This window comes from Amborella trichopoda, chromosome 3, assembly GCF_054954075.1.
Source record: "Amborella trichopoda isolate Santa Cruz 75 chromosome 3, AtrichopodaSantaCruz75HAP2 v2.0, whole genome shotgun sequence".
NCBI classification, from domain to species: domain Eukaryota; kingdom Viridiplantae; phylum Streptophyta; class Magnoliopsida; order Amborellales; family Amborellaceae; genus Amborella; species Amborella trichopoda.
In genome coordinates, this window is record NC_142338.1 from 8,843,707 (window position 1) to 8,867,564 (window position 23,858).

Genomic DNA, 23,858 nt, shown 5'->3' on the forward strand with positions numbered 1-23,858 from the left:
ATTTTGATTAGACTGCAAATACAATGGGTACAAATAGTAATCGACTATTATGTCAAAATAGGATATACAGTGCTCCGGCGGGATCATATACTGCACCTACTGCACATCTACTCCCTTCGTCAAACCACCTAGCTAGGTTACTTTTTCAGGTCCAGGTCTTTAGGAACCATATAACAATATTAGATGATGGGTGCAGTTGGCATACTGATGCATATGTAGCTGTAGAGGTAAGGTGCACCTTCAAATTTTATCATGATATATAATTATGATGTAAAATGTTATTAAGATTATCTCAAAGATCTATTTTTATATCTAATTATAAAATTTTAAATTTAAAAAATGATTAAAATAAAGTAGATCTATAAACATATAATTTTTTTGAAAATAGACGGTGTAGATAATATGTTGTAAAATATTCTAGATTTAAAATCTTTTTATTTTTCATGGTGATACATTTTGATGTCTAGATGATCAATCAAAGGGTTTTACATTAAAACTACCTTTTGAAGTGCATCCGTAGTTCTACATTATAAGGTTGCATCCTTACATAAATTTTTTCCCTAGAGGATGAACTTTGAGATCGAAAAGATATCTTTGCAAGAGGGAGGAAATGAATAGTATAGTCCTTAGAGAAGAGGAAATATTTTAGCATAACTTAATATTTTTGAAAGAAGGTTTATTTCCAGATCTCAAAACTTGGGCATGAGGAAATAGAGTTCTCTCCCTTTCCATGAAGTTTCATAACTCGTAGGTCTACACACAATTACTTCCCCCCACCTCTCTCTCTCTCTCTTAATTCTAATACCTTCTTCCCCACCTTTTTGTGAGTATAAAGGCAAGTTTCCTCTAATTTTCCCGCTTATTCCCCCTCTCTCTTCTTCTACTTCCCCATTCGCTAGTTTCTCTGTCTCTCTAGAGTTGTTGTTGAAGATGCGGGATTTGTTGAACTGCCTCTTGGGCAGAAGGAGAGCACGTCCATTAAAGGGCTCAACAATGAAAGGATCGGTGGTGCTTCAGAAGAAAAATGTTTTGGATTTCAACGATTTCCATGTATCCTTCCTCGATAGCTTGCATGAGTTCTTGGGAAAACGGGTCTCTCTGCACCTTGTGAGCGCCACTCATGCTGATCCAGGTACTAATATAACCCCCCTCTCTCTCTCTCTCTCAATGCACAGTGGATCAACTCTCTCTCTCTCTCTCTCCATGCACAGTGGCTCAACTCTCTCTCTCTATCCATGCACAGTGGCTCAACTCTCTCTCTCTCACAACAAAATGCAAAAAAAAAAAAAAAAAAAAAGAAAAAAGAAAAAAAAGGGGGTCCTGGACTCCTTGCATGTGGTGAGACCAGTCAACGCGTTCCACCTGTAAACCTGCAACCTTTTCTCTCTGACCCAGCTGCAAACCCTGCCACCTCTCTCTCTCTCTATGACCCAACTGCAAACCCTGCCACCTCTCTCTCTCTCTCTCTCTCTCTCTCTCTTTCTCTCTCTAAAACTCTGAGTCAGGTGCTATGGCTGGTGTCATTTGCTTTGATTTCAGAGAGGGGATTGAAAGGTAAGCTGGGGAAAGCGGCATACTTGGAGGAATGGGGCAAGAAACAGGTGGGTCTTGCTGTTGGGGAGGCCCAATTCACCGTCGATTTCGAGTGGGACGAGAGCTTTGGTACTCCTGGTGCCTTTGTAATAAGGAACGAGCATCATGGTCAGTTCTATCTCAAGTCCCTCACTCTACACCATGTTCCCGGGAAGGGCAGGGTTCACTTTGTCTGCAACTCTTGGGTTTATCCCTCCAAGAAGTACACATCCGATCGCATCTTCTTCTCCAACGAGGTAGGCTCAGAGAGAGAGAGAGGGTTTTTGACAGTGGGTTTAGAGAGAGAGAGAGAGTGTTTTGACAGTGGGTTTTGATTTGTTTTGTTGTAGAGTTATCTCCCTGGTGAGACACCATTAGCATTGAAGAATCTCAGAGAAGAGGAACTGTTGAACTTGAGGGGAAATGGAGTTGGAGAGCTTAAAGAGTGGGATCGAGTTTATGACTATGCTTATTACAATGATCTTGGCAAACCAGATGATGGTCCTGACCTCGTTCGTCCTGTTCTTGGAGGTTCCGTAGAGTTCCCCTACCCTCGCAGAGGAAGAACAGGACGACCGCCCACAAAAACAGGTGAAATCAGACCTCTCCCTCTCATTTATTGTGCATGGAAGCTCTAAACCAAACAGTAGCGGTTCAGGCTTTTAAGGACTTTGAAGTCCTGGAAATGACGAATGAATCCTAACAAGAAAACAATAACAAGAAGGGTGCGGTGCGGTTTCTATAAGGTTGCAACTTTAAACAATCCAATTAAGGCACACCTCCAACTTTTATCATAACATAATATGTAATTTTTGTTAAAAAAATATCTTAGGATTATCTCAGAATCCATTTTTATATCTAATTATCAAATTTTAAACTCCAAAAAAGGTTAAAATCAAGTAGATTTATAAACATATCAAAACATTAAAAATGGATGGTCTAGATAATGTATTTCAAGATATACTATTTTTAAGACTTTTATTTTTTATTTTTTATATTCATACATTTCAATGTCAAGATGATCAATTAGAGATTTTTTCAACATTAAACCATCGTTTTCCAATAGAGTTTTGAGGTGCATATGTATTCTCCATTTTAAGGTTGCAACCTTCTATACCTAACAAGAAACCTAATCGAAATGACAATAACAAGAAAAAGAAAACAATAAAAAGAAAACAATAACAGGAAACCTAATCGAAATGACAAAAGAAAATCTCACATGACGAAAGAAAATCTCACATTTGTTGTGATTTATGATTTTTTTTGTTTTAGATCCCAAGATCGAGAGCAGATTGCCATTGCTAAGTCTTGACATTTATGTCCCAAGAGACGAGAGGTTTGGGCACCTGAAGATGTCTGATTTCTTGGCCTATGCTTTGAAGTCCATTGTTCAGTTCTTGGTGCCTGAGATAAAGGCCTTGTTTGATAAAACACCAAAGGAGTTCGATAGCTTCGAAGATGTGATGAAGATGTACGAGGGTGGGGTCAAGTTGCCTGAAACTCAAGCCCTTGACACATTAAAAGGATTGATCCCTTTCGAAATGATCAAAGAACTTCTTAGAACTGATGGAGAGAGATTCCTCAACTACCCATTGCCTCAAGTCATACAAGGTAAAACTCTAAAACCATGACAGAGAGAGAGATCCTTTAGTTGTGACATGTTTCATTTTGAAAGATGAGCATTGTGAATAAATTATAAAAGAAAAAGGTTATATAAGGGTGAAGCCCTACAAAATTAAATTAAAGCGTGCCTCAAAAATTCACTAGAGGGAGTTCTTTTGATGCTGAAAAGTCTTCAATTCGATCACCTCGACCTTAAGAAGAAGAAAATAGATTTCAAGTCTTAGAAGCAATACATTATGTAATGTCCTATCTGGACGGTCAATTTTCAATATTTTCATGTGTTTGTAGATATACTCAATCTATACTATTTTTGGATCTTGAAATTTTATAATCTGAGGTGAAAATAATTTTTTAGGCTATCATAAAGATTCTAATCAATTTGAAGGTACACATTATTTTAATTTGTTAGGTCCTTGGCCTTATACAAACTACACTCAATGTCGTGAGGTTTGCATAAGATGACAACCTTAAACAATTGCACTTCAAAATCTCATTAAAATATATATTTTCGGTGCCAAAACTCTTATCATAGCTTAAAATTCTATTTTTCACCCTCTATAATGAAATTGAAAGCTCGAAAAATAGTGCAAATCTAATATATCTATGAGCACTCGAAAATCTTGAAAATCTTGAAAATCTTGAAAATGAACGATTTAGATGCTATGTGATAAAATGCACTATTTTTAAGCCTTGAAAATCAATTTTTTCTGTTATGTCCATATATATCGAGGTTAAGATCATCAATTGGAGAATTTTCTAGTGACGAAACAATCTTTTTCGACAGGTTTTTGAGGTGCATCTTACCTCTAGAGCATAAGGTTGAGACCTTATATAAACTTTTTCTTTATAAATGGGGTCCTCTTTTTGGTTTTATAGAAGGGTGCAGTTGGCATACGGATGCATCCGTAGGTGTAGAGGTAAGGTGCACCTTCAAATTTTATTATGGTATATAATTTTGATGTAAAATATTCTTAAGATTATCTCAAAATCTATTTTTATATCTAATTATAAAATTTTAAATTTTAAAAATGGTTAAAATCAAGTAGATCTATTAACATATGAAAATCTTGAAAATGGATGGTGTACATAATATGTTGTAAAATGAACTACATTTGAGATTTAAAATCTTTTTATTTTTCATAGTCATACAACTAGATGTCGAGATAATCAATCAAAAAGTTTTTCAACATTAAAACTACCTTTTTCGATGGATTTTTGAGAGACATCCATAGTTCTCCATTATAAGTTAGCATCCTTATATAAACTTTTTCCTTTATAGAATGATATATTGTTTGATGGTGCTTTATAGAATGATATATTGTTTGATGGTGTTTGGAAACAGAGGATACAATGGCTTGGAGGAGCGATGAGGAATACGCGAGAGAGATGTTGGCAGGTGTAAATCCTGTTGTCATTCGAAGCCTAAAAGTAAGATTTTGTCCCTAACTAATTTGTTACTTTTTGGGATGGTACGAAAAAAGGGCAAGGTTTCTATGCTTCCTCTACACTTCTCCTCATCCAACTCTTCAAGATTGTTTCAATTACAATGTCACGTTTTTACACTATTTTATTTTTTATTTTTTTTTATAAAGTATTTTGACACCAAATTTTCGATATCCAATCTGCTATTAAACTCAAACTCGCACTAGCAAAAAATATTAAAAAAATATTTCTTATAAAATTAAATGACCAAAATGGTTTTGAAAGTTTCAAGGGGTATTTTGGTCATTATATTTTATCGAAAAATTATTTTAAACATTTTTTATAAGTGTGCCCCAATGAGAAGATTACACGTACGAAATTTCATATTCATACAATTTGTATAAAAAAAAACTAAAAAAATAAAATACTTTGAGACGTCTGATCTAAGATCAAACAGTGAGTGGTTCTCTTGATCAAAGTTGGATGGCTTCTATGCTGTAGGAGAAGTATAAAAACTTTTTCCGTGAAAAAAAAAAAAAAGAAAAAAGAAAAAAAAGGTTGAAGTGCCTTGTACTGAGGACAAACTTTTCTCTCTCTAAACTAACATTTCCAAACTTTTCTCTTTCTAAACTAGCATTTCCAAACTTTTCTCTCTCTAAATTAACAGAGGAGTGAGGACAAGCTTTTCTCTCCCTAAACCAACATTTCTTTGACAATTCTCAGACTATTTATTCCTCCAATGAAAAATTATCTTTAACTATGGTCTAGATGATGCTCAAATTGAAGTTTCGTGGGCATCTTATCTTAACTTGTAATTCAAATGAGACTTTTGACGTGTAGGAATTTCCACCAAAGAGCAAATTAGATGCTTCAAAGTATGGGAACCAAGATAGTAGCATCAGGTCACATCATATCGAAAGCAATCTACGGGGATTAACGGTGGATGAGGTAGTACAAACAAACTCTTTTAAGATTTCACTGTTTAAACCTAGCTTCATCATCATCCGAGCATTGTCCTAACTATTCGGCGTCGAGTATATAAATCTTGTGTTTCATTCAGCTCTATCAAAGTTCATGTCCTTGATAAGACTATAATTCTATAAGTTACATACTCTAACCTAATCAATCTACCAAAATTAAAGTAAAATATTATTTAATTAATTCATAAGTGTTTTGTACTTGTTGAGATCGCCTTTTATAATCAGAAACCTTCCCCTCATTTGATCCAAGGTACCTATACTAGAAGGTGCGACCGGATCACTTCCTTTTCAGGGAGAAGCTGATGTTTGATTGCCCTTTCTTTTTCTTGAATGGGATAGTGGTGGGATTGATGTGGCCATAACGCAAATGGGCCAAAGCTCTGAATATGTCCTTTCTTCATTGTTTGGTCTAGTTACATGTTTCACAACAAAAGCATTTTTTTAAAGTATGAACATGTATATGATGCTCCCGTAGAGTATAGTTTATTTCTACTCCTTCTGTTATAACTCCTCTTTGGGGGAATTTTCTCAATTTGAAATTTTGGGAACCACTCGAGAATTACTAAATTATTATTTTCAAAAAAATTGAGACTTGAATCTTCTAATACTTAGATTTTACCGTCTAAAAATTAAAAGATCTCTATTCAATATCGAGATATAATTTTTTTCAAGTGTATAGAGGATACAATTACAAAATTATTTTTATTGAGTTCAATCTATGGACTGAAGATGTTACATCCCCAAACTCTGGAGTCCTAAATTTAATACTAAATAAGGTTTTATTCGAGGGAGCAAATGAACATTCTACTCCCGCAGGACGAGATTATCTTTGGCTTAAAGTATAGAACACAGTTTCTATGCGGCCAGCCTGCATATTGTAGAAATGCGGGCTTGGCAATAAATATATTTTTTAAATATAATTTGATACTAAGTTTTTGAGAATGTATAATCTTTAACATGCAAATCATGAATATGAAAAAAAAGCAACAAAAAAAAATTGAAAATTAGAAATAATAGTTATATTAAGAAAACATTAGTTTTTAGATGAACCACTTATTTGCATCCTTCTCTAAGATGGATGGTTTAGACCTTTGGACCGCATATGAAACAAATTTCCTAAAGTATATTGATATATTATTGGTAGGATTTTGCTTCAACGTGCAAGAAGGTATATCAGTGACCCGAAAAAGGAGAATGTTTCCCCTCTTTCTATGTTTCGTTTTTTTTCAAAATTTATTTATTTATTTATCATATTCATGATCTCCATGTTAAAGATTATATATTCTTTAAAAATTAAGATCAAATTATATTTAAAAAATACATTTATTGTGTAGCCCGCATTTGTACATGGGCAACTGAGCTTATTTTGTACGAGCTAGTCTATAGTGAATAGCTAAGTTAGAATTCTTTGCACCTGGGGAAGTACTCCGATAAACTGACTTTTGCTTTTTCACCATGCTGGTTCTGAGACAAGTGTAGAGCCACATGCGGATTCAGTCAGGGTGTTTGGGAATTGTGCAAATGGAATGTGGTTCTCTCAGAAAACGAGCAAAACATAGAGGGAATCAATTGGTTCCTGATATTTCACGGGAACCGACTTGCCTTGATGATTTTCAATCCAAATCAGCTAATTCTAATTCTAATTAACGTTCTTTTAAACACTAATTCGAATTACCGGACCTGAAATATTTCAAGCGCTCCAAATTCCACAATGGGGGGCTGAAAATAGACCCAAGGCCATGAGTGTTGCGAAAAGGTTTTGAGGTGGGGCTGAAAATAGACCCAAGGCCATGAGTGTTGCGATAAGGTTTTGAGATGGGGCTGAAAATAGACCCAAGGCCGCACGAGGCTTTGGGATTACCAAAACGTAGCTTTTTCTTATGTAATTTTTTAGTCCCTTCTGTTTTCTAAAATATTGGATAAAGTAGAGATAAATTTGGATTGGCCCCATTTTAGATGCGGCTCATTTATATGGGCCAGCTTGTCTCCCTTGTATGAAATCTAGTACATCCAATAGGGAATTAATATAAAAACATTATTCTATAAATATAGTATGAGGTTGTGAAACGCATTCCCGAAGGCTCTCAAAGGTACCAAGTCTTCATTTCACCTGACAATGATTGTTGACTCGATTATTATAGACTTTTTGTCTTTAATCTTGCTTTTTCACTAAGATATACCACTTCATCAAGAGTATTGAACCATTATTTTTCTCACAATATTTTATCTCTAGTCGGGATCTTTTATAGAATATGATACCAGAAAGAGGTTGATGGGTTTAGGGAGTGTTCAATGCCAACAGTTTGACAAGATATAACTTATTCTTTTCGATTGGACAAATAAAATGTGCTTAAAGAATGTTAACTTATTGTGTTTTAGTAGAAAAAGGAACCATGCCCTAATATATAAGTATAATTACTACATTGTTGAGGTTTAATTGTGTGTTATGGTTTTGTAACAGGCGTTGAAGAATAATAAACTGTTTATCTTAGATCACCATGACACCTTCATGCCTTACCTGAACCGCATCAATTCCACAACGACCAAGACATATGCTTCAAGAACCCTCCTATTTCTCCAAAATGATGGGACCCTCAAGCCCTTGGCCATTGAGCTTAGCCTTCCCCACCCTGATGGTGAAAGCCATGGCGCTATTAACAAGGTTTTCACCCCTTGTGATAGTGGTATTGACGCTTATGTTTGGTTGCTTGCTAAGGCCTATGCTGCTGTCAATGATTCTGGCTTTCATCAACTCATCAGCCATTGGTACATTATATAAATAGACCATTTACTTTTAATACAAGTCATAGTCACTCTTGTTCGTCATATTTCAAACCAAGAGGTTGTAAGTGTGTCATTGACTAGACTCAAAGATTAACATTTTTTTTTGAACTTTGCAATACACCCAAACCATCCAATTTGATATCTAAGGACTAGAAGAGATTGTGACCTAATGTAATAATACACCATCTCTTTCTTTAAAGGAAAAAGTTTATATAAAGTTGCAACTTTAAAATGTAGAACTACGGATGCACCTCAAAAATCCATTGGAAAGGGTTGTTTAATTGTTGAAAACCCTCTAATTGATAATCTCAACATTGAGATGTATGATTGTGGAAAAGAAAAAGATTTTGAGTCCCAAAAATATTGTATCTTACAACACATTCTATTTTCAACATTTTCATTTGTTTATAGATCTACTTGAGTTTAACTATTTTTAAAATTTAAAATTTTATAATTAGATAGAAAATTAAATTTTGAGATAATCCTAAAAATATTTTGTATCAAAATTATATATTATGATAAAATTTGAAGGTGTACTTTAATTGGATTGTTTAAGGTTGAAACCTTATGGAAACCGCACCCTAAAATGTAGAGTTTGACTTATGAAACCGCACCCTAAAATGTAGAGTTTGACTTACTTTTGAACTTTTGAAATAGTCCTATGGCAAGGAATATTTTTGTCTTTTTGTTTACGTTAGGGATCCATTGGATATAGACTTGAGAGCTTTTTTTCAGATCATTTTATGAATCTTATTAGGATTATGTACGGAATATGGTACATAAATATTCCATAAGAACATTTTTTCTCTATCCTCATATGAAAACTCTTTATGTTTTCAGATTTTTATTGGCATGTTTGTTAGGGGTGGAAATGGATTCGTACCAGACCATCAACTAGAAGGGTAGATCTGATCTGGGTCCAAAAATTGGACCGGATGGGTCAGGTGCTTGTCTAAATTTTGGACTTGAGTACTATTTTGATCTGGGTTCGAGTTCAGTAATATTTTTTGTATCGCAATTATATATTTAAAAATAATTAAATATATAGATATTTTAATTTTTAGGTCGGGTCCAATCGGATCCAGGTCTGGACCTGTTGCTATTGTTTGCTTAGGTCAGGACAAAGTACGTACAAAAAAAGGGTCAAACAAATCCCCTAATATTGCTTTTTCAGGGGAAGTCTTGTGCATTGAATTAGTGGGGATGATCGACAATATCACAAATAAATGGTTTGTTCGGCAGGTTAAACACGCATGCAGTTATAGAGCCAATTGTGATAGCGAGCAATAGACAGCTAAGTGTGCTCCATCCCGTCCATAAGCTTTTGCACCCTCATTTTCGAGATACAATGAACATCAACGCATTGGCAAGGCAAATACTAATCAATGCCGGTGGAATATTGGAGATGACCGTCTTTCCTGCTAAATACGCCATGGAAATGTCTGCCGTGGTCTACAAGGATTGGGACTTCACTAGACAGGGACTCCCCGCAGATCTCTTAGACAGGTAGAATCATATCACCCCTCTATTATTTTAGAGAGAGAAAGATTTTGTTTTGAAGTGATTTATGTACGGACCCTAAAATTTTAAGTAAAATATAAAATGTTTCTCTTAAATGTAGAAATTACAAAAAAGGTTAGTCAATCTCATATTTTGTTATGTTTTTTTAAAATTGTCTCTCGGTCAATCTGAATTTTTGATTTTTTGTTTGTGGGGCAGTGTCCTAAGTTTTAAGGCACATCCCTACTAATGGAAAAGATAAAAAAACTAGAAGAAATAGAATTCGGGTTGACCGAGGGATAATTTTGAAAACATAAAAAAGGCGAGTTGACCTATCTTTTTTGTAATTTCTACATATTAGTGGAACATTTCGTATTTTACGTAAAATTTTCAGGTCGGTACGTAAATCACTCTTTTTTTTTTCGTACTTGTTTATAACTAGAGTGCTTTATGTAGAGACTTTAAATTTTAGGTAAAATACAAAATGTTTCGTTTATAGGCAGAAATTACAAAGAAAGTCAGTCAACTTGCATTTCTTTTTATTTTTTTCTACAATTGCCCCTCGGTCAATCTGAATTTTTATTTTTTATTTTTTTCGCTAGTTAAGGTACTGCCCGACTAATGAAAAAACTAAAATAAAAATTAAAATTCTGGTTGACGAATGGTAATTTTAGATAAAATAAAAAAAATTGGATTGATCGACCTTCTTTGTATTTCCTACCTATAAATGAAGTATTTTGTATTTTACCTTAAATTTTAGAGTCGGTACAAGTAAATCAATTACCATAATGGTTATGAGTACTGCTATGCCATACAGCACGTAAATGTTATAATTACCATGATGGTTATGAGCACTGCATTGCCATGCAGCACCTAAATGCGTTTGTCTTTCTGCAACTCATGACTTTCTCATGTCTTAGGGGGATGGCCGTGGTCGACGAAAAAAAGCCCCACAAGCTCCACCTCCTCATCGAGGACTACCCTTACGCAGTCGATGGTCTCGAGATTTGGGGCGCCATCTCCACCTGGGTCCAGGAATACTGCGCCATCTATTACCCTTTAGACTCCGCTGTCGCATCAGACACAGAGCTCCAATCCTGGTGGGCCGAGGTGCGTAATGTAGGCCATGGTGACAAGCGCAGCGAGCCATGGTGGCCCCAAATGAGCACCATTCATGAACTCACTGACACAATTATCACCCTCATCTGGGTTGCCTCTGCTCTTCATGCTGCAGTAAATTTTGGTCAGTATACCTATGCAGGGTACATGCCCAACCGCCCCACCATCAGCCGGCGCTTCATGCCCGAGCCGGGGACTACAGACTATGAGAAACTCGAGTCGGACCCTGATGGGTACTTTTTGAGTACCATTACTAACCAGCCTCTCACACTTTTGGGAGTGTCCTTGATCGAGATATTGTCGAGGCACTCATCCGACGAGCTGTACTTGGGGCAGAGGGAGTCTTCCGAATGGACGGCCGATGCGCAGGCACTGGAGGCATTCGAGAGGTTTGGAAAGAGGCTGGAGGAGATCGAGCAGCAGATCATGACCAGGAATTCAGATCACCAGTTTAGGAACCGGGTGGGGCCTGTCAAGGTGCCCTACACGCTCCTCTACCCTGGTACGTCGGATATCGGCACTGCCGGGGGGCTCACCGGAAGAGGCATACCCAACAGTGTCTCCATTTAGGACCACAAACAAATACACACACACACTTTCCCCTCCACGGCTCTCATAATTTTAGTGTCTTCATTTACAACCACAAACAAACACACACACAGTTTCCCCTACATGGCTCTCATAATTTTATGAGAAAAAATCTCTTTGGTAATTGTCCTTGAGTCCTATTTCTTATTTATTTGTTTATTTTATTTGGACATTTAAAAGGTCATGGTATATGTAAAGTTGTAAATCTTTTATCTCATGATCTCAGGATGATTTATGGTCGTGTGGGTGGTAAATGTTTGGCTTCAGATGTTATTTCATGTTGATGCTAGATAACTTATTCCTAAAATTTTGATAGTAAATGTCCTTACATTGTATTGTTTCTAATGTTAAGATTAGGGCATTGGAGGTCATTTCAATAGCTCGTGCCTGTGAGTTAAAAATCACTGGTTTGAATCAGGACTTGCCAATCCTCATTGGGTTAGTTTAAGGACTATCTCGAATCTCTATGGAAATGAGAAATTTTTTCATTTTCTCACCAAATTCTGTCAAATTTGTCCGGAAATGTTCGTCTCACATTGATTTAAAATAATCGGAATAACGAGTCAAAATAAAAAACCCCTCAAATGAAATTCGGTTCTTTTTTTCCATTTTTCTTGCCTTTCCAACATTTTCTTCAATTCTCATCTATTTTTAATAAATGTTTTCTCAAGAAAACACATTTTTTAAGATTTAAATCATATTTTTTGGATCTATACGGGATTGTATACTATGAGACAATTTAACTTTATTAAGAGAGCATCGTATTTGTCCCTGACGATTAGTTATCAAATTGGATAACTTGGGGTGTCTCACAAAGTTTGAGAAATTGGTTTTGTACTTCAACAGTCTTACAACCCTCCAAATTGAAATTTAACCGATAAAAGTGAGTGATATTCTAGACAAAAGTGATTGTGACATTCTTGCACTAAAAGAAATTGACAAAAGTAACGGTGACATTGTGAATTTTTTTTTTTTTTTATATTATGAAACTTTTATTTGAGAAATACTTTCTATCAATTTCACGAAGTTTGACAGGATCTCTCTAGATAAAGTCCTAATAAATAGCGCTATCTAAAGAAGATAATAAAATAACGTCCTTTTTTGATTTCCAAATATTACTAAAGAAAGATATTTTTCTTAATTTTGAAAGGGTAAGATTTCTAGAAAGGTGTCAACCTCAAAGAATCAAAATAAGTTGCACCTCCGAGCCATGTCAAAAGCTGTTACAATGGTTTGGAAGTCTCTTTTAACCGGTAATTATGAAATTCAAAGCTCTGAAAATGGTGTAGATTGTGTAAATCTATGAAAACTTGAAAATCTTGAAGACGGACTAATCTAGATAATATGTAAAAAAATGAACAACTTTTAGGACTTGAAGTCTTTTTTTTCATATTCATACTGACATGTTCAATTGAAAGGTTTTTTAGCATCAATTTTTAACAAGATGTAATATGTAATAAGATGCACAACTTTTAGGACTTGAAATCTTTATTTTCATATTCATACATATCAAGGTTGAGATGTTCAATTGAAGGGTTTTCTAGCATCAAAACAACATTTTTTGATGGGTTTTTGAGGTGTGTCATACTTCTATAATATAATATTAATGAGTCCTTTGTCTCTTAGAAGATATCTGATACTTTCAATACACAAAAATGATAAAAAATTTAAAAACAAAAATATTGATGAGTTGTGCAAACTTTTACAATCTCTAATTTTTTTAGTTATTACTTTTATTTATAAATTAACAATTTAATTGAGATTTTTCAAAAATGATTTCTCCTCACAATCCATATAAAGAAGGATGTCATGCATCTAAAGAAATTAAGGTAAAATTCAAAATTTTAATCTGCATTTTGGATAAAAGTAAAATAATGTGCCACTTTCTTTTTTCTAATTAGGGGTTTTTTCTAAGAAAATAAAAATTTAAATTTAAGCAATTGAAAAATAATTTACCATCAAGCATTTGTTTGTAATAAATAAGGTTTCTTTACATCACTTACCCCCCCCCCAAAAAAAAAGGGTTTTCTACATTTTCTGAAAACTAAATTGTTTTCTGAAAACTAAATTGTTTTTACTAAAAATTTAATCTCTCAATTTAAATAAGCGGTTAGTGGAAATATTTTTATTTTTATTTATTTTTAACAATAGTGGAAATCTTTCTTTACGGTCAGAATGAATAAAGTTTCATGCAATATAGGATAAAGATAATTGTTACTTTTAAATTTTATTATTTTCAAATAATAGTAAGAAATATGGCACTTTTTTATTTTCAAGCATTTAAAAGAATCGAGAACCCAGCTAAGGTCTAGACTTCCATCCTCACCTAACACATTAAAAAATCACTAAGGATAGAGGCGCGTCATCCCTATTGAATTACCAAAAAAAGAAGAAGAAAAAGCATTTAAAATTCAAAAAATAATTCACTGTCATACAATTGTATTCTAGTAAATAAGTTCTATTTGCATTTGTAAGATAAAAATAAAATATCAAATTAAATTATTTCCTATTTTAATAAGTTTATAGTTTAAAAATTAAATTATGTAAATTTAAGTTGGAGGTCTCTAAAATCATTCATACTTTGGTCGGAACCTGTCCATTGGGGACCAACGTTATTGTAAGGTAATATATGATAGGTCCATATTGCTTTCTAAGCCATATGATTCATTGAAGCCACATGATTCATTGTATCCAAGCGTGAATGTACTGGCACTCCCTATGAGAGGGTTGTCTAACTAAGTTTTTGTAATCGTTTTCTGTAAAAATTAATAAAACAAAACAAGTAGGAGCTTGTCATCTCCACTCATTTGTCAATAAAAACGTTGGAGTGTAAATTGAATTATTTTTTTAAAAAGAAAGGAGGTGGTATTATTATTTTTACAAAAAAAAAAAAAAAATGTCGAAGTGTGAATCGAATTATTATTATTTTTTTAAAAAAGAGGTGGTATGTTCTATATAAATTAATAAAACAAAACAGGTAGGAGCTCGTCAACCACCACTAAATTACATAAAAAAAAGTTGAAACGTGAATTGAATTATTATTATTTTTTAAATAGAGGTGTAACTGTACTATTGGAGTTTTTCTCCTTATCAATAAATACTTATTGTTAACATTACAAAAAAAAAAAAGTGGAATTTTCTATATAAATTAATAAAATATAACGGATAGGGGTTCGTCATCCCCACTTAGCTAAAAAAAAGTCGAAATGTGAATCAAATTTCTTTTTTTTTAAATGGTGCAGTTGGCATACAGATGCATCCGTAGTTGTAGAGGTAAGGTGCACCTTCAAAATTTATCATGGTATATAATTTTGATGTAAATTTTTTTTAGGTCTATCTCAAAATCTATTTTTATATGTAATTATAAAACTTTAAATTTAAAAAATGATTAAAATCAAGTAGATATATAAATATATAAAAATCTTGAAAATAGACGGTGTAGATAATATGTTGTAAAATGTACTATTTTTGAGACTTAAAATATTTTTATTTTTTATGATCATACATTTCGATTTTGAGATGATCAATTAAACTGTTTTTTAAGATTAAAACTACCTTTTTCGATGGATTTTTGAAGTGCATCCGTAGATCTACAATATAAGGTTGTATGTTTATATAAACTTTTTAAAAAAGGTGGCATGTATGCAAAGGTCGGTGGACGGCGACTTGCAGTCAATAGTTATGACAAGTGGCAGGCTCTTCCTTGATTAATTTACCATGCCAGGGACAGCACGAGACGAGAAATAAATAGAGGTGCGGCTTTATCTTAGGCTTTGGCTTTATGATATTTGGTGCAAAATCTATCAAATAAATATAATTCTATTGGAGTGGTCAGATTATTATGCAAAACCTATCAAATAAATATAATTCTATTGGAGTGGTCAGATTATTTTTACATAGGCAGCCTATCGGTGAAGCTACTGCAAATAATGTTGAAATGCTTGCTCTTTTTCATGGTCCGAAGATTTTTTACAAAAATAAATTTGGATAATTGTTATGTGATTGAAGAGGATTTCATAAATACCATTAGGTGGTGCAATAAAGAGCAATGGGTGCTATAGGAGCTTAAATGAGTTTGGTTACATATTCATGATTTGGCAGAGGCTTTGACTGTTTCTTTTCAGCTTGTTTATAAGGAAGCTAACTCTTTAACGGATTATTTAGCTATAGGTGGAGTTTTTTTTTGCCTTCGTTTTTTATTTCGAATGATGTAATCCTATTTGGGTAATATTTTTATTCAACAATGGAAGATAATATTTGTCAAAAAAGGAAATGTAATTCTATTACGAAATTTTTTACCCTTAACTATGAAATTGAGTTCCGAAAATGGAATGTATTTGGTAGATTCATATATGGACATGGTTTATATGAGTGGGACGACCCATAGATATGCGCCCTCTCACCATTCTTTTTTCGATATCGATTTTGAATCCAATATTTTTGTTATATATAATCTCTAATACAAGGATCATTAACATGTAAAAAAAAAAATCGAATTTAATTGAGAATAATTCTCGACCAATCGGTTTAGTCCGCACCACTTTTATGCATCCATCTTTAAGATGAGTGCTTCAGGGGACACAAATGACCTTTAAGATGAGTGCTTCGGGGGACACAAATGACCTTTAAATGGGTGCTTGGGGGGACACAAATGTAGAATTGCGTCCCCTGACTTATAATATACTTCTACTTTATAGATACTTAAAATAGATGCTCGAGAAAAAATATTACAAGACAGGTAACTTTCAAGACTTAGAAATTATTTTTCATTCAAATTCATGATTCTGAGATCAAGATGATCAATTTGTTGGTTTTCTGGTATCATAACTATATCTCTAATTATATTTGAGTACATCTATTAGAAATCAAGAAATATGGAAACAAATGCCTTACATGTCCAATCTTTTTTGCCTCAATATTTCTCTCTGCACTTCTCTCAACTCTGCCAATCTCTCTTTTTTTTTTTTTTTTTTTCTTTTTGTCTTTTCTTTCATGTTTTTATATCCGTACTTTTTCATTTTCTCAATGATCTCTTATCAACTTCAAAGTAAAAAAAAAAAACTCAGTTATTGGATCCCACCAAGATTGCGTACTTAATCAGCTAAAAACAATATTAGCAAGAGTATGAACCATAATATGAGCATCAGAAATAAAACACAGAAACACATAAACTACAAAAACACAAAAATTTATGTGGTTCACCCTAAAAAAGGTTACATCAAGAGCTACATCAAAGATTTTGAGAAACAAAAGTTGTCTTACTAACTATCGATAATACCCTATTGAGCAACCCTTGAAACTGCTCTTCTGATTGACATTACCTACCATTCTTCATTCTTTTTACTTTTGACAAGGATTACATAATTTACTATATAGAGATACGAAGTAACTAGAAACCGACTTCCTTTTCACAAAGGAGATACCACCCAAAACCTCTAAAAGAACTATTTTTCTACAAGAAACAAGCCCTTCTCTCCACGAGATATAGCTATACTATTTCTCTCTAATATCCATGAATCCTACAATAGATGGATTTGGAGGGCCCTTGTGAAGATGGATTTTCAGTTTATGTAAAGAAAGAAAGTATATGTGCGAAAAGAGAAAAAATGATGTGTATTCTTTAGCCTTTGGGTGGGGTATCCTAGAAAGAAAACTCTATTTTAACGATGGTGAGAGAGAACTTGTAAACTTCTGTATTTTTCATGATTACATATCTTCATATTAGTGGAAAAGAAGTTTTTTTGCCCCATGAATGTAGGCGACTGCTGAACCACATCAATTTTTGTGTTTTGCTCTTCTAATTGTCTGGATAGTTTTTTTTTTCGAAACCTTGAGTTTTATCTGTTACATGACCAACTTACTTGAAAGAGTAAAAGAAAGTTTACCAATAGGAAGTTGAGTGGCTAAAGATTTATAATGAAGTCCAATAAAGTTTTTCTAGGACATTGAGTGTGGTCACAACTCCAGTCATCCCAATTTGCATCTCATATGTAGGGAAATTTTGACCTTCTTGTACCAAAACTAACAATTTTTATATATATATTCTCAAAAGAAAAAGCCATTTCCATTATATCAAGTAAAGCCAAAACGAGAGATGGAAATATATGTGTCATCCATCCAAACTAAAGCTGCGAAATTTTTTTCATTGGGGAAAATTATTCTCCATATGTGTCCACAAGAAAGAGCGAGTTTTGGATGGACTATGGGAGGCATTTTTGTTAAGGTGAGGTTTGCATAAGGCTGAGGCCTTAAACAATCAAAGTAAGGCATATCTTCAAATAATGTTGAAATATGTTATTTCAGAACTGTAAATCTTTATGATGGCCTGAAACTTTATTTTCATATTTAATTATAAAATTTAAAACTTAAAAAATAGTGTAGATCGAGCAAATCTTTCCAAATACTGATATTGCACTCTGAATGCTTTGAGAAACATTAGTATTTATTTATCATCATCATCTCACATTCTTTTTATTTATTTTTGAATGGGTTGGACTTGGGCGATTTATGAAACATTGAGACTACCATTATCTTCGGGATTTAAAGTTCAATCACTATTATGGATAGGAAGTTTTCTTTAGAGATTGATTTGATTTTGATAGAGGGGCAAGATTGAGAAACAATTATTTTCCCCTGGTAATACGTGCTTTAGGGCATGTTTGTTCGCGTAAAAAAATTTCCCAGAAAATATTTTCACGTAAAAAATTTCCTCATATAATTAGATGTGAGAATATTTTTATACCAATTAATTGCCTACTGGTGTGGCGTGGAAAGAAACAAGGGAATTCTTTCTCCTAAAAATATTTCCTAAAAAATACTTTTACGAAAACAAACGTTCACGTAAGGAGTTTCTAAAACTAAAGCAAAAGAACTGCAAGTGTTAAACGGAGCATTTCTTGGCTTGGTGTGATAAATGCCTTTAAAGAAAAACATAAAAACAAAACAACCCTCACATCTCACACAGTATATACATCTAAGACTATGCCAAAAAGCGAAAGACCTTTCCAGATGGCAATTGAATATAGCCTTCGTCCCAAGAAGAATAAGAGAGAGATATTTGGTACAAAGAACAATGAAGAAAGAACATTATTCTATTTGTGTAAGAAAGATACAATTGAATCTGCTGTATTTCATAATAGAGGTGGAACATTATTCTAGAAAAGAGAGAGAGAGAGAGAGAGAGAGAGAGAGAGGCTCATGTTCTTCTGGGTTTTAGAACAATAGAGGCACTGGGAGCTTCAGCACATGAAACCATGGAGAAAGAGAAAGTAGGATTAAATAATGCAAGTTAGGGAAGGAGATATAGTGGTCATATGTGCAAGTTCATAATTCACATAAATATGGTGTCTTACCACCTCATTATGATACTTGTTTTATACGTGTTTTTTATTTGTATAATTGAATAATATTTGAAATTTTAAAGGTTATGAATAAGTTCATAAGAACCTCTTCAATCCATATCCTGTACACAATAAGAAAAATTTCAAAACTATATTCTCAGTAGGCTTGAAAAAAATAATGTGTCCAATTTTTAAAGAGTTAATCATCTAGTGATTTTAGGTGGCTCTCAAAAATTTGTTGCAAAAAAATCTCCCCAAGTTAGTCTTATGACAAAGGGAGTAAGTGTGTAGTATATGCTTTTGTGGGAGCATCGTCTACGCCCCCAAAAAACTATCTTCCCAAGTGCCAAGAGTGCCTGTGGGAAAAAGTGTACAATATGCTCTTGCAGGAGCATAATTTATGCACTCTTTGAAAATAGGATGCTGTTTATATATGTTTGAGGCCCTAAACAATCAAAGTAAGGCGCACCTTAAAATTCTGTTGAAAGATGTTGTTTTAGTATTAAAAATCTTTGTGATGGCCTAAAAATTTATTGTCATATCTAATTATACAATTTAAAGCTCAAAAAATAGTATAGATTAAGCAGATTTATAAACGCTTGAAAATTTTAAAAATTGACCGTCTAGAAAATGCATTATAAGATGTGCTATTACCAAGCCTTGAAATCTATTTTCTCTTATGTTCATATATCTTGAGTTCAAGATTATCGATTTAAAGAATTTTTGGGCATTGAAACAACCTCTTCTAATGAATTTTTGATGTGCACCTTAATTTGATTGTTTAAAGTCTCACCCTTATATAAACTTTTTCCTTAAATATAAGGTATATAATAGCCATTGACCCATGTTTATTTTTAGCCTATTTCATTTAACGGGTTAAACCTTGACCATTGGACTGGACTTGCCACCAAAAGCCGAATATTTAGTGAATATGGGAATGATAATATATTGACAAACCAAAACATCCGTAATGACTCAGTTTTTATTTTTAAAATTAGGAAGAAAAAATAGGGTAAAAAATATGGATCACCCAAAAATAAGGTAGTTGTCGAATCATGAATATTTTGGAGTGGGTTAAAAAAAACATAGTGAAAAAATAGGATATGTAAAAATATTCAAAATAAGTTTGACAATAAGTTTAGAGATAGTATTGAATTATATATATATATATATATATATATATATATATATATATATATATATATAGAGGGGGGGAGAGAGAGGTATATAAAATTGAGGCCCTAAACAAGTCGAACTAGTCAAACATGCTTGTTCGACAAAAAAAAAAAATTCAAATCTTTATTTTGTCCTTTTTTTGACCCAAGGATTATTTGCAAAGAGATCATTTACTTTTTGTATAAGGAGATCACAATCATTTTTGTCCCTAGGATTTCAAAATGGGTGGTTGTAAGGGTGTAATTGATTAGAAATAAAGTTCCAAAAAAAAATTCTTGGATTTCGTGACCCACCCCAAGCCATCCAATTTGACATCTAATTAGTGAGAATAGGTGTGACCTTCTTATACAAACGGTAAATGGTCTCTTTGTAGACAATCCCTTTTTTACCTAACCTAACTTTTGCTTTAGGTTAGATTGGCCAAGGCAATAGTAAGTGGTCTAACTAATCTGATCGGCCACTCCGATTCGATCTTGATAGTTGTGGTTAAATCTGTTCTGCAGCATTATTCTTAATTAGTATGAAGGAAAATGTGCTTTAGGAAAGAAAAAAAAGAGCAACACAATTCTTACCTGTCTTAGTCTTTCGGTGGAGTTTTTGATATGTATATTTGATATGTCTCAAACAATAGGTTGTACATTCCAACTTGGATTTTCCTTTTTTTAAGCACTCCTTCTAACAGATCTTAAAGAGGCTCGATCTTAAAGAGGCTCCTGGGCACATATTTGCCCCAATCAATCTTGGGCCAAGTAATCTTAGACTCATCGAATTCAAATGCTGAAGACTCACCCACAAGACCCATCACCAATATGCTCAAGAGCAGCACCCCATACATTTTGCTCCTCTCCATCTCTCTCTCCCTCTCAAATTCTTTTTGAGGTGATAAGAAGAGAGGGGAGATATAGGGTTTCTTAAGGTGGTGAAGAGAGAGGGAGATATACAAGTGTTTATATAAGGGAGCAGTTGGGGTTTGTTTACTATGGGAGTTAGAGGGCAATGGACATGCTTTTGGCAAATGAATAGGCACCAGCTACACAAAGGCTGGAGAGGTTTCAATTGTAGCCGTGCACCACTTGAGGTTTGAATATTACTGTATATGGGTTACAAGGAAGGAAATAAAAAAAAAGGTATGAAATTAATTTTAAAAAAGAAAAAAAAAAGAAAGAAGAGATGTCAACCTTGTACCATGAAGTACAAGTAAGGCGCACTTCAGAAACCCCTTAGCTAAGGTTGTTTTGATGCAGGAGAACCTTCAAATTGATTATTTCGATGTCGAGATGTATGTATATTAAAAAACAAGGAAAGAGAATTTCATTTCATAAAAATAATGTATCTTGTAATGTGCTATCTAGACAATCTATTTGTAAAATTTCCGAGTCTTTGTAGATATGCTCAATTTACAATTTTTTAACTTTAGATTTTATAATTAGGGGTGAAAATAGATTCCCATGTCAACGTAAGGCTTTTGGACATCCAAACTATACGTTTTGCTGAATTTAAAAATGCAACTTATTTTGATTGTTTAAGGTAGGCATCTCATACAAAGCACACCCCCTCTTTAAAATGAATCTTTTCTTTTGGAATTGTTTTAAGATGACCTACCCTTTTGTGACATTTTTCTCTCCCATAACCTTTGCCCATGTGAAAATTTGCCCATATGAAAATATGGCTGTAATTAAATAACTATCGTATTAAGGGGATGAAAGCTCTTTCAAAATCATTAAACAATCAAATGATCTCAAATAATATTTGAGGGATTACCTTTTTTTTTTTTAAAAAATTAGGTACGTCCTCAAAAAAATTTAATTTAATTTTTTTTCAAATTGTCTTTGTTTAAGATTGAGAAAGAGGAGCAATCAAGGTTATTTTAATAATTTTTTATAAAAGACTCCAACCAAATAATAAATATTCCCTTGCTGGTTTCGAGTTACAAATAAAAAACACACTGTTCAAGATTAATACTGAGAAACAATTGCTAGTATTTTATCATTCGGCAACCTAATTCTTTATGTACATCAAATGACAAAGATACCCATACGCGTTCCTCATTTTCAATCCTGAATAATATATTCTTTATTTATAACATTGAATGAGGATGGGTATTTCTATCATTTTGTTGGGGCGTCTTGGGGGTAAAATTACTTAAAACCTATGATCTTTCCTCCTTCTTAAACATGGGCAATTTGAAATTATTTTAAAATTATTTTAGAAGGTACATGAAATGAAAAAAGAAAGTGAGCCCTCAAATATTAATTGAGTCTAGTGATTTTGTGAGGAATTTTCAACCCCTTCAATGGTGTGCCACTTTTTCATAGAAAATCTCTCCAATGCAAGTTTGACTCTTAAGATGTCGTTCGAATCCACGATAAATAAGATATCAATTTAAATATTTGTAACAAATGTCATTCTTCTGTTATTATCGATGATGAACTCCTGGGAGATTATCAGTGGAGAATTTTATCGGTATTACGTTAGAATATTTGTATTGCGGATTTGCATCAATAGAATTTAATTCAATATGTAAGGAAAGATGATATAAACTCCTAATAATGATGTTTATGAGTGTTATAATTCGGAGACTTTGGTATAGAAAGGTGTCCTTCATGGAAGTGATGGGGTTTCCTATGGGAGTAGAGTCAACTCTAGATTGCTTATGAAATCCGCAGACAACCGCAATGCCCAAAACATACTAGCAATAGAAAGGCACCAAAGATACGTATTATTTGCATCACGCTATCATGGATAAATTCCTTATTTCAAACTAATATGCAGAACTTGATAGACTTTGTAATGCACATACTGAGTAAAAGCTCAAATCAGAGGATATCTTTCTGGTATGCAAATGATGTAATATTGGCTATAATTTCATATGCTTTTAAAATAAGTGGAAGAAATGTCTGTATTTTTGCTTTGAAAAAAGATTTATTGGTACAACTTATTTATTATAGAGAGGGAAATAATGTCGTCGTCTCACATTGAGGAATAAAGAAGATAAAGTTTAAATATAGGAATATATAACTTCAGAAAATTACTAAAAATCCCTCAAAATGAGCTTTTTAGACCTTCTACCCCCACCCTAATTTTTTTTCACTCATTTTTTAAAAAAAACCAACTTTCCTTACTAAAACCCCCCCAACTAAAAGAGGTTTTTTTACCAAAAATACCCCTTCTGCTACCTTGAACGTGCGATTAAATCCTGCAGATGGACCCCAATTTCCATTAATATCGAACCACGATTATTATTCGTTGGAGTGCTTATGAGAAAACAATATGCCGGATCGAATATCTAAAATGCCGGATTGAAGTGCTTGTGTATCCAGGAAACATATCGCCGGAGTGCTTCTTAGATTTGCCAGTTTACGTTTTTTAGATTCCGGACTGGCTATTAACATTGATTCAATATCTAGAGTGTATTCAACAAAAGCCAGAGTGCATTTTAGTTTTGTCGGAGTGCTTTTTTCAGATGCTGGACTGCTTTTTTACAGTGAACTAATCTCCGAAGTGCTTTCAACAAATGCCGGAGTGCTTTCTAATGTTGCCGGAGTGCATTTTACAGATGTCGGAGTGCATTCAGAAAAAGCTGGAGTGCTTCTTAGTTTTGCCGGTGCGAGTTCTTTTTAGATTCCGAACTGCCTATTAACAGTGAATCAATCTCCACAGTGGATTCAAGAAACACCAAAGTGATTTTTAATTTTGCCGGAGTGCTTTTACAGGTGCCGGACTGATTTTTTACAGTGAACTAATCTCCGGAGTG

General features: G+C 33.5%; 1 protein-coding gene across 3 annotated transcripts; it reads left to right on the forward strand.

Annotated features, from left to right (window-relative positions):
* The first annotated feature begins 697 nt into the window (after positions 1 to 697).
* LOX1 (lipoxygenase 1) lies at positions 698 to 11,842 on the forward strand. Of its 3 annotated transcripts, XM_088863260.1 has the most exons (9): positions 698 to 1,132; positions 1,540 to 1,829; positions 1,923 to 2,163; positions 2,845 to 3,183; positions 4,538 to 4,623; positions 5,458 to 5,565; positions 8,059 to 8,363; positions 9,624 to 9,887; positions 10,802 to 11,842. In XM_088863260.1, the coding sequence occupies exons 1-9, from the start codon at positions 931 to 933 to the stop codon at positions 11,568 to 11,570; spliced, it is 2,604 nt and encodes an 867-aa protein (XP_088719386.1). In that variant the 5' UTR covers positions 698 to 930; the 3' UTR covers positions 11,571 to 11,842. The 3 variants fall into 3 exon arrangements, with proteins under 3 accessions (XP_088719386.1, XP_088719388.1, XP_088719387.1); XM_088863262.1 differs by lacking the exons at positions 9,624 to 9,887; positions 10,802 to 11,842 and adding an exon at positions 9,222 to 9,314; XM_088863261.1 differs by lacking the exon at positions 698 to 1,132 and having other exon boundaries at positions 1,923 to 2,318.
* The last annotated feature ends 12,016 nt before the right edge of the window (positions 11,843 to 23,858 follow it).

What these genes read in the sequence shown, in the direction of transcription:
- LOX1 (XM_088863260.1), top strand. Translation starts at nt 931, where the DNA reads ATGCGGGATTTGTTGAACTGCCTCTTGGGCAGAAGGAGAGCACGTCCA. An exon ending in ATTGCCTCAAGTCATACAAG is followed by an intron (nt 3,184 to 4,537) that starts GTAAAACTCTAA and finishes GTTTGGAAACAG; the next exon opens with AGGATACAATGGCTTGGAGG. An exon ending in CATCAACTCATCAGCCATTG is followed by an intron (nt 8,364 to 9,623) that starts GTACATTATATA and finishes TTTGTTCGGCAG; the next exon opens with GTTAAACACGCATGCAGTTA.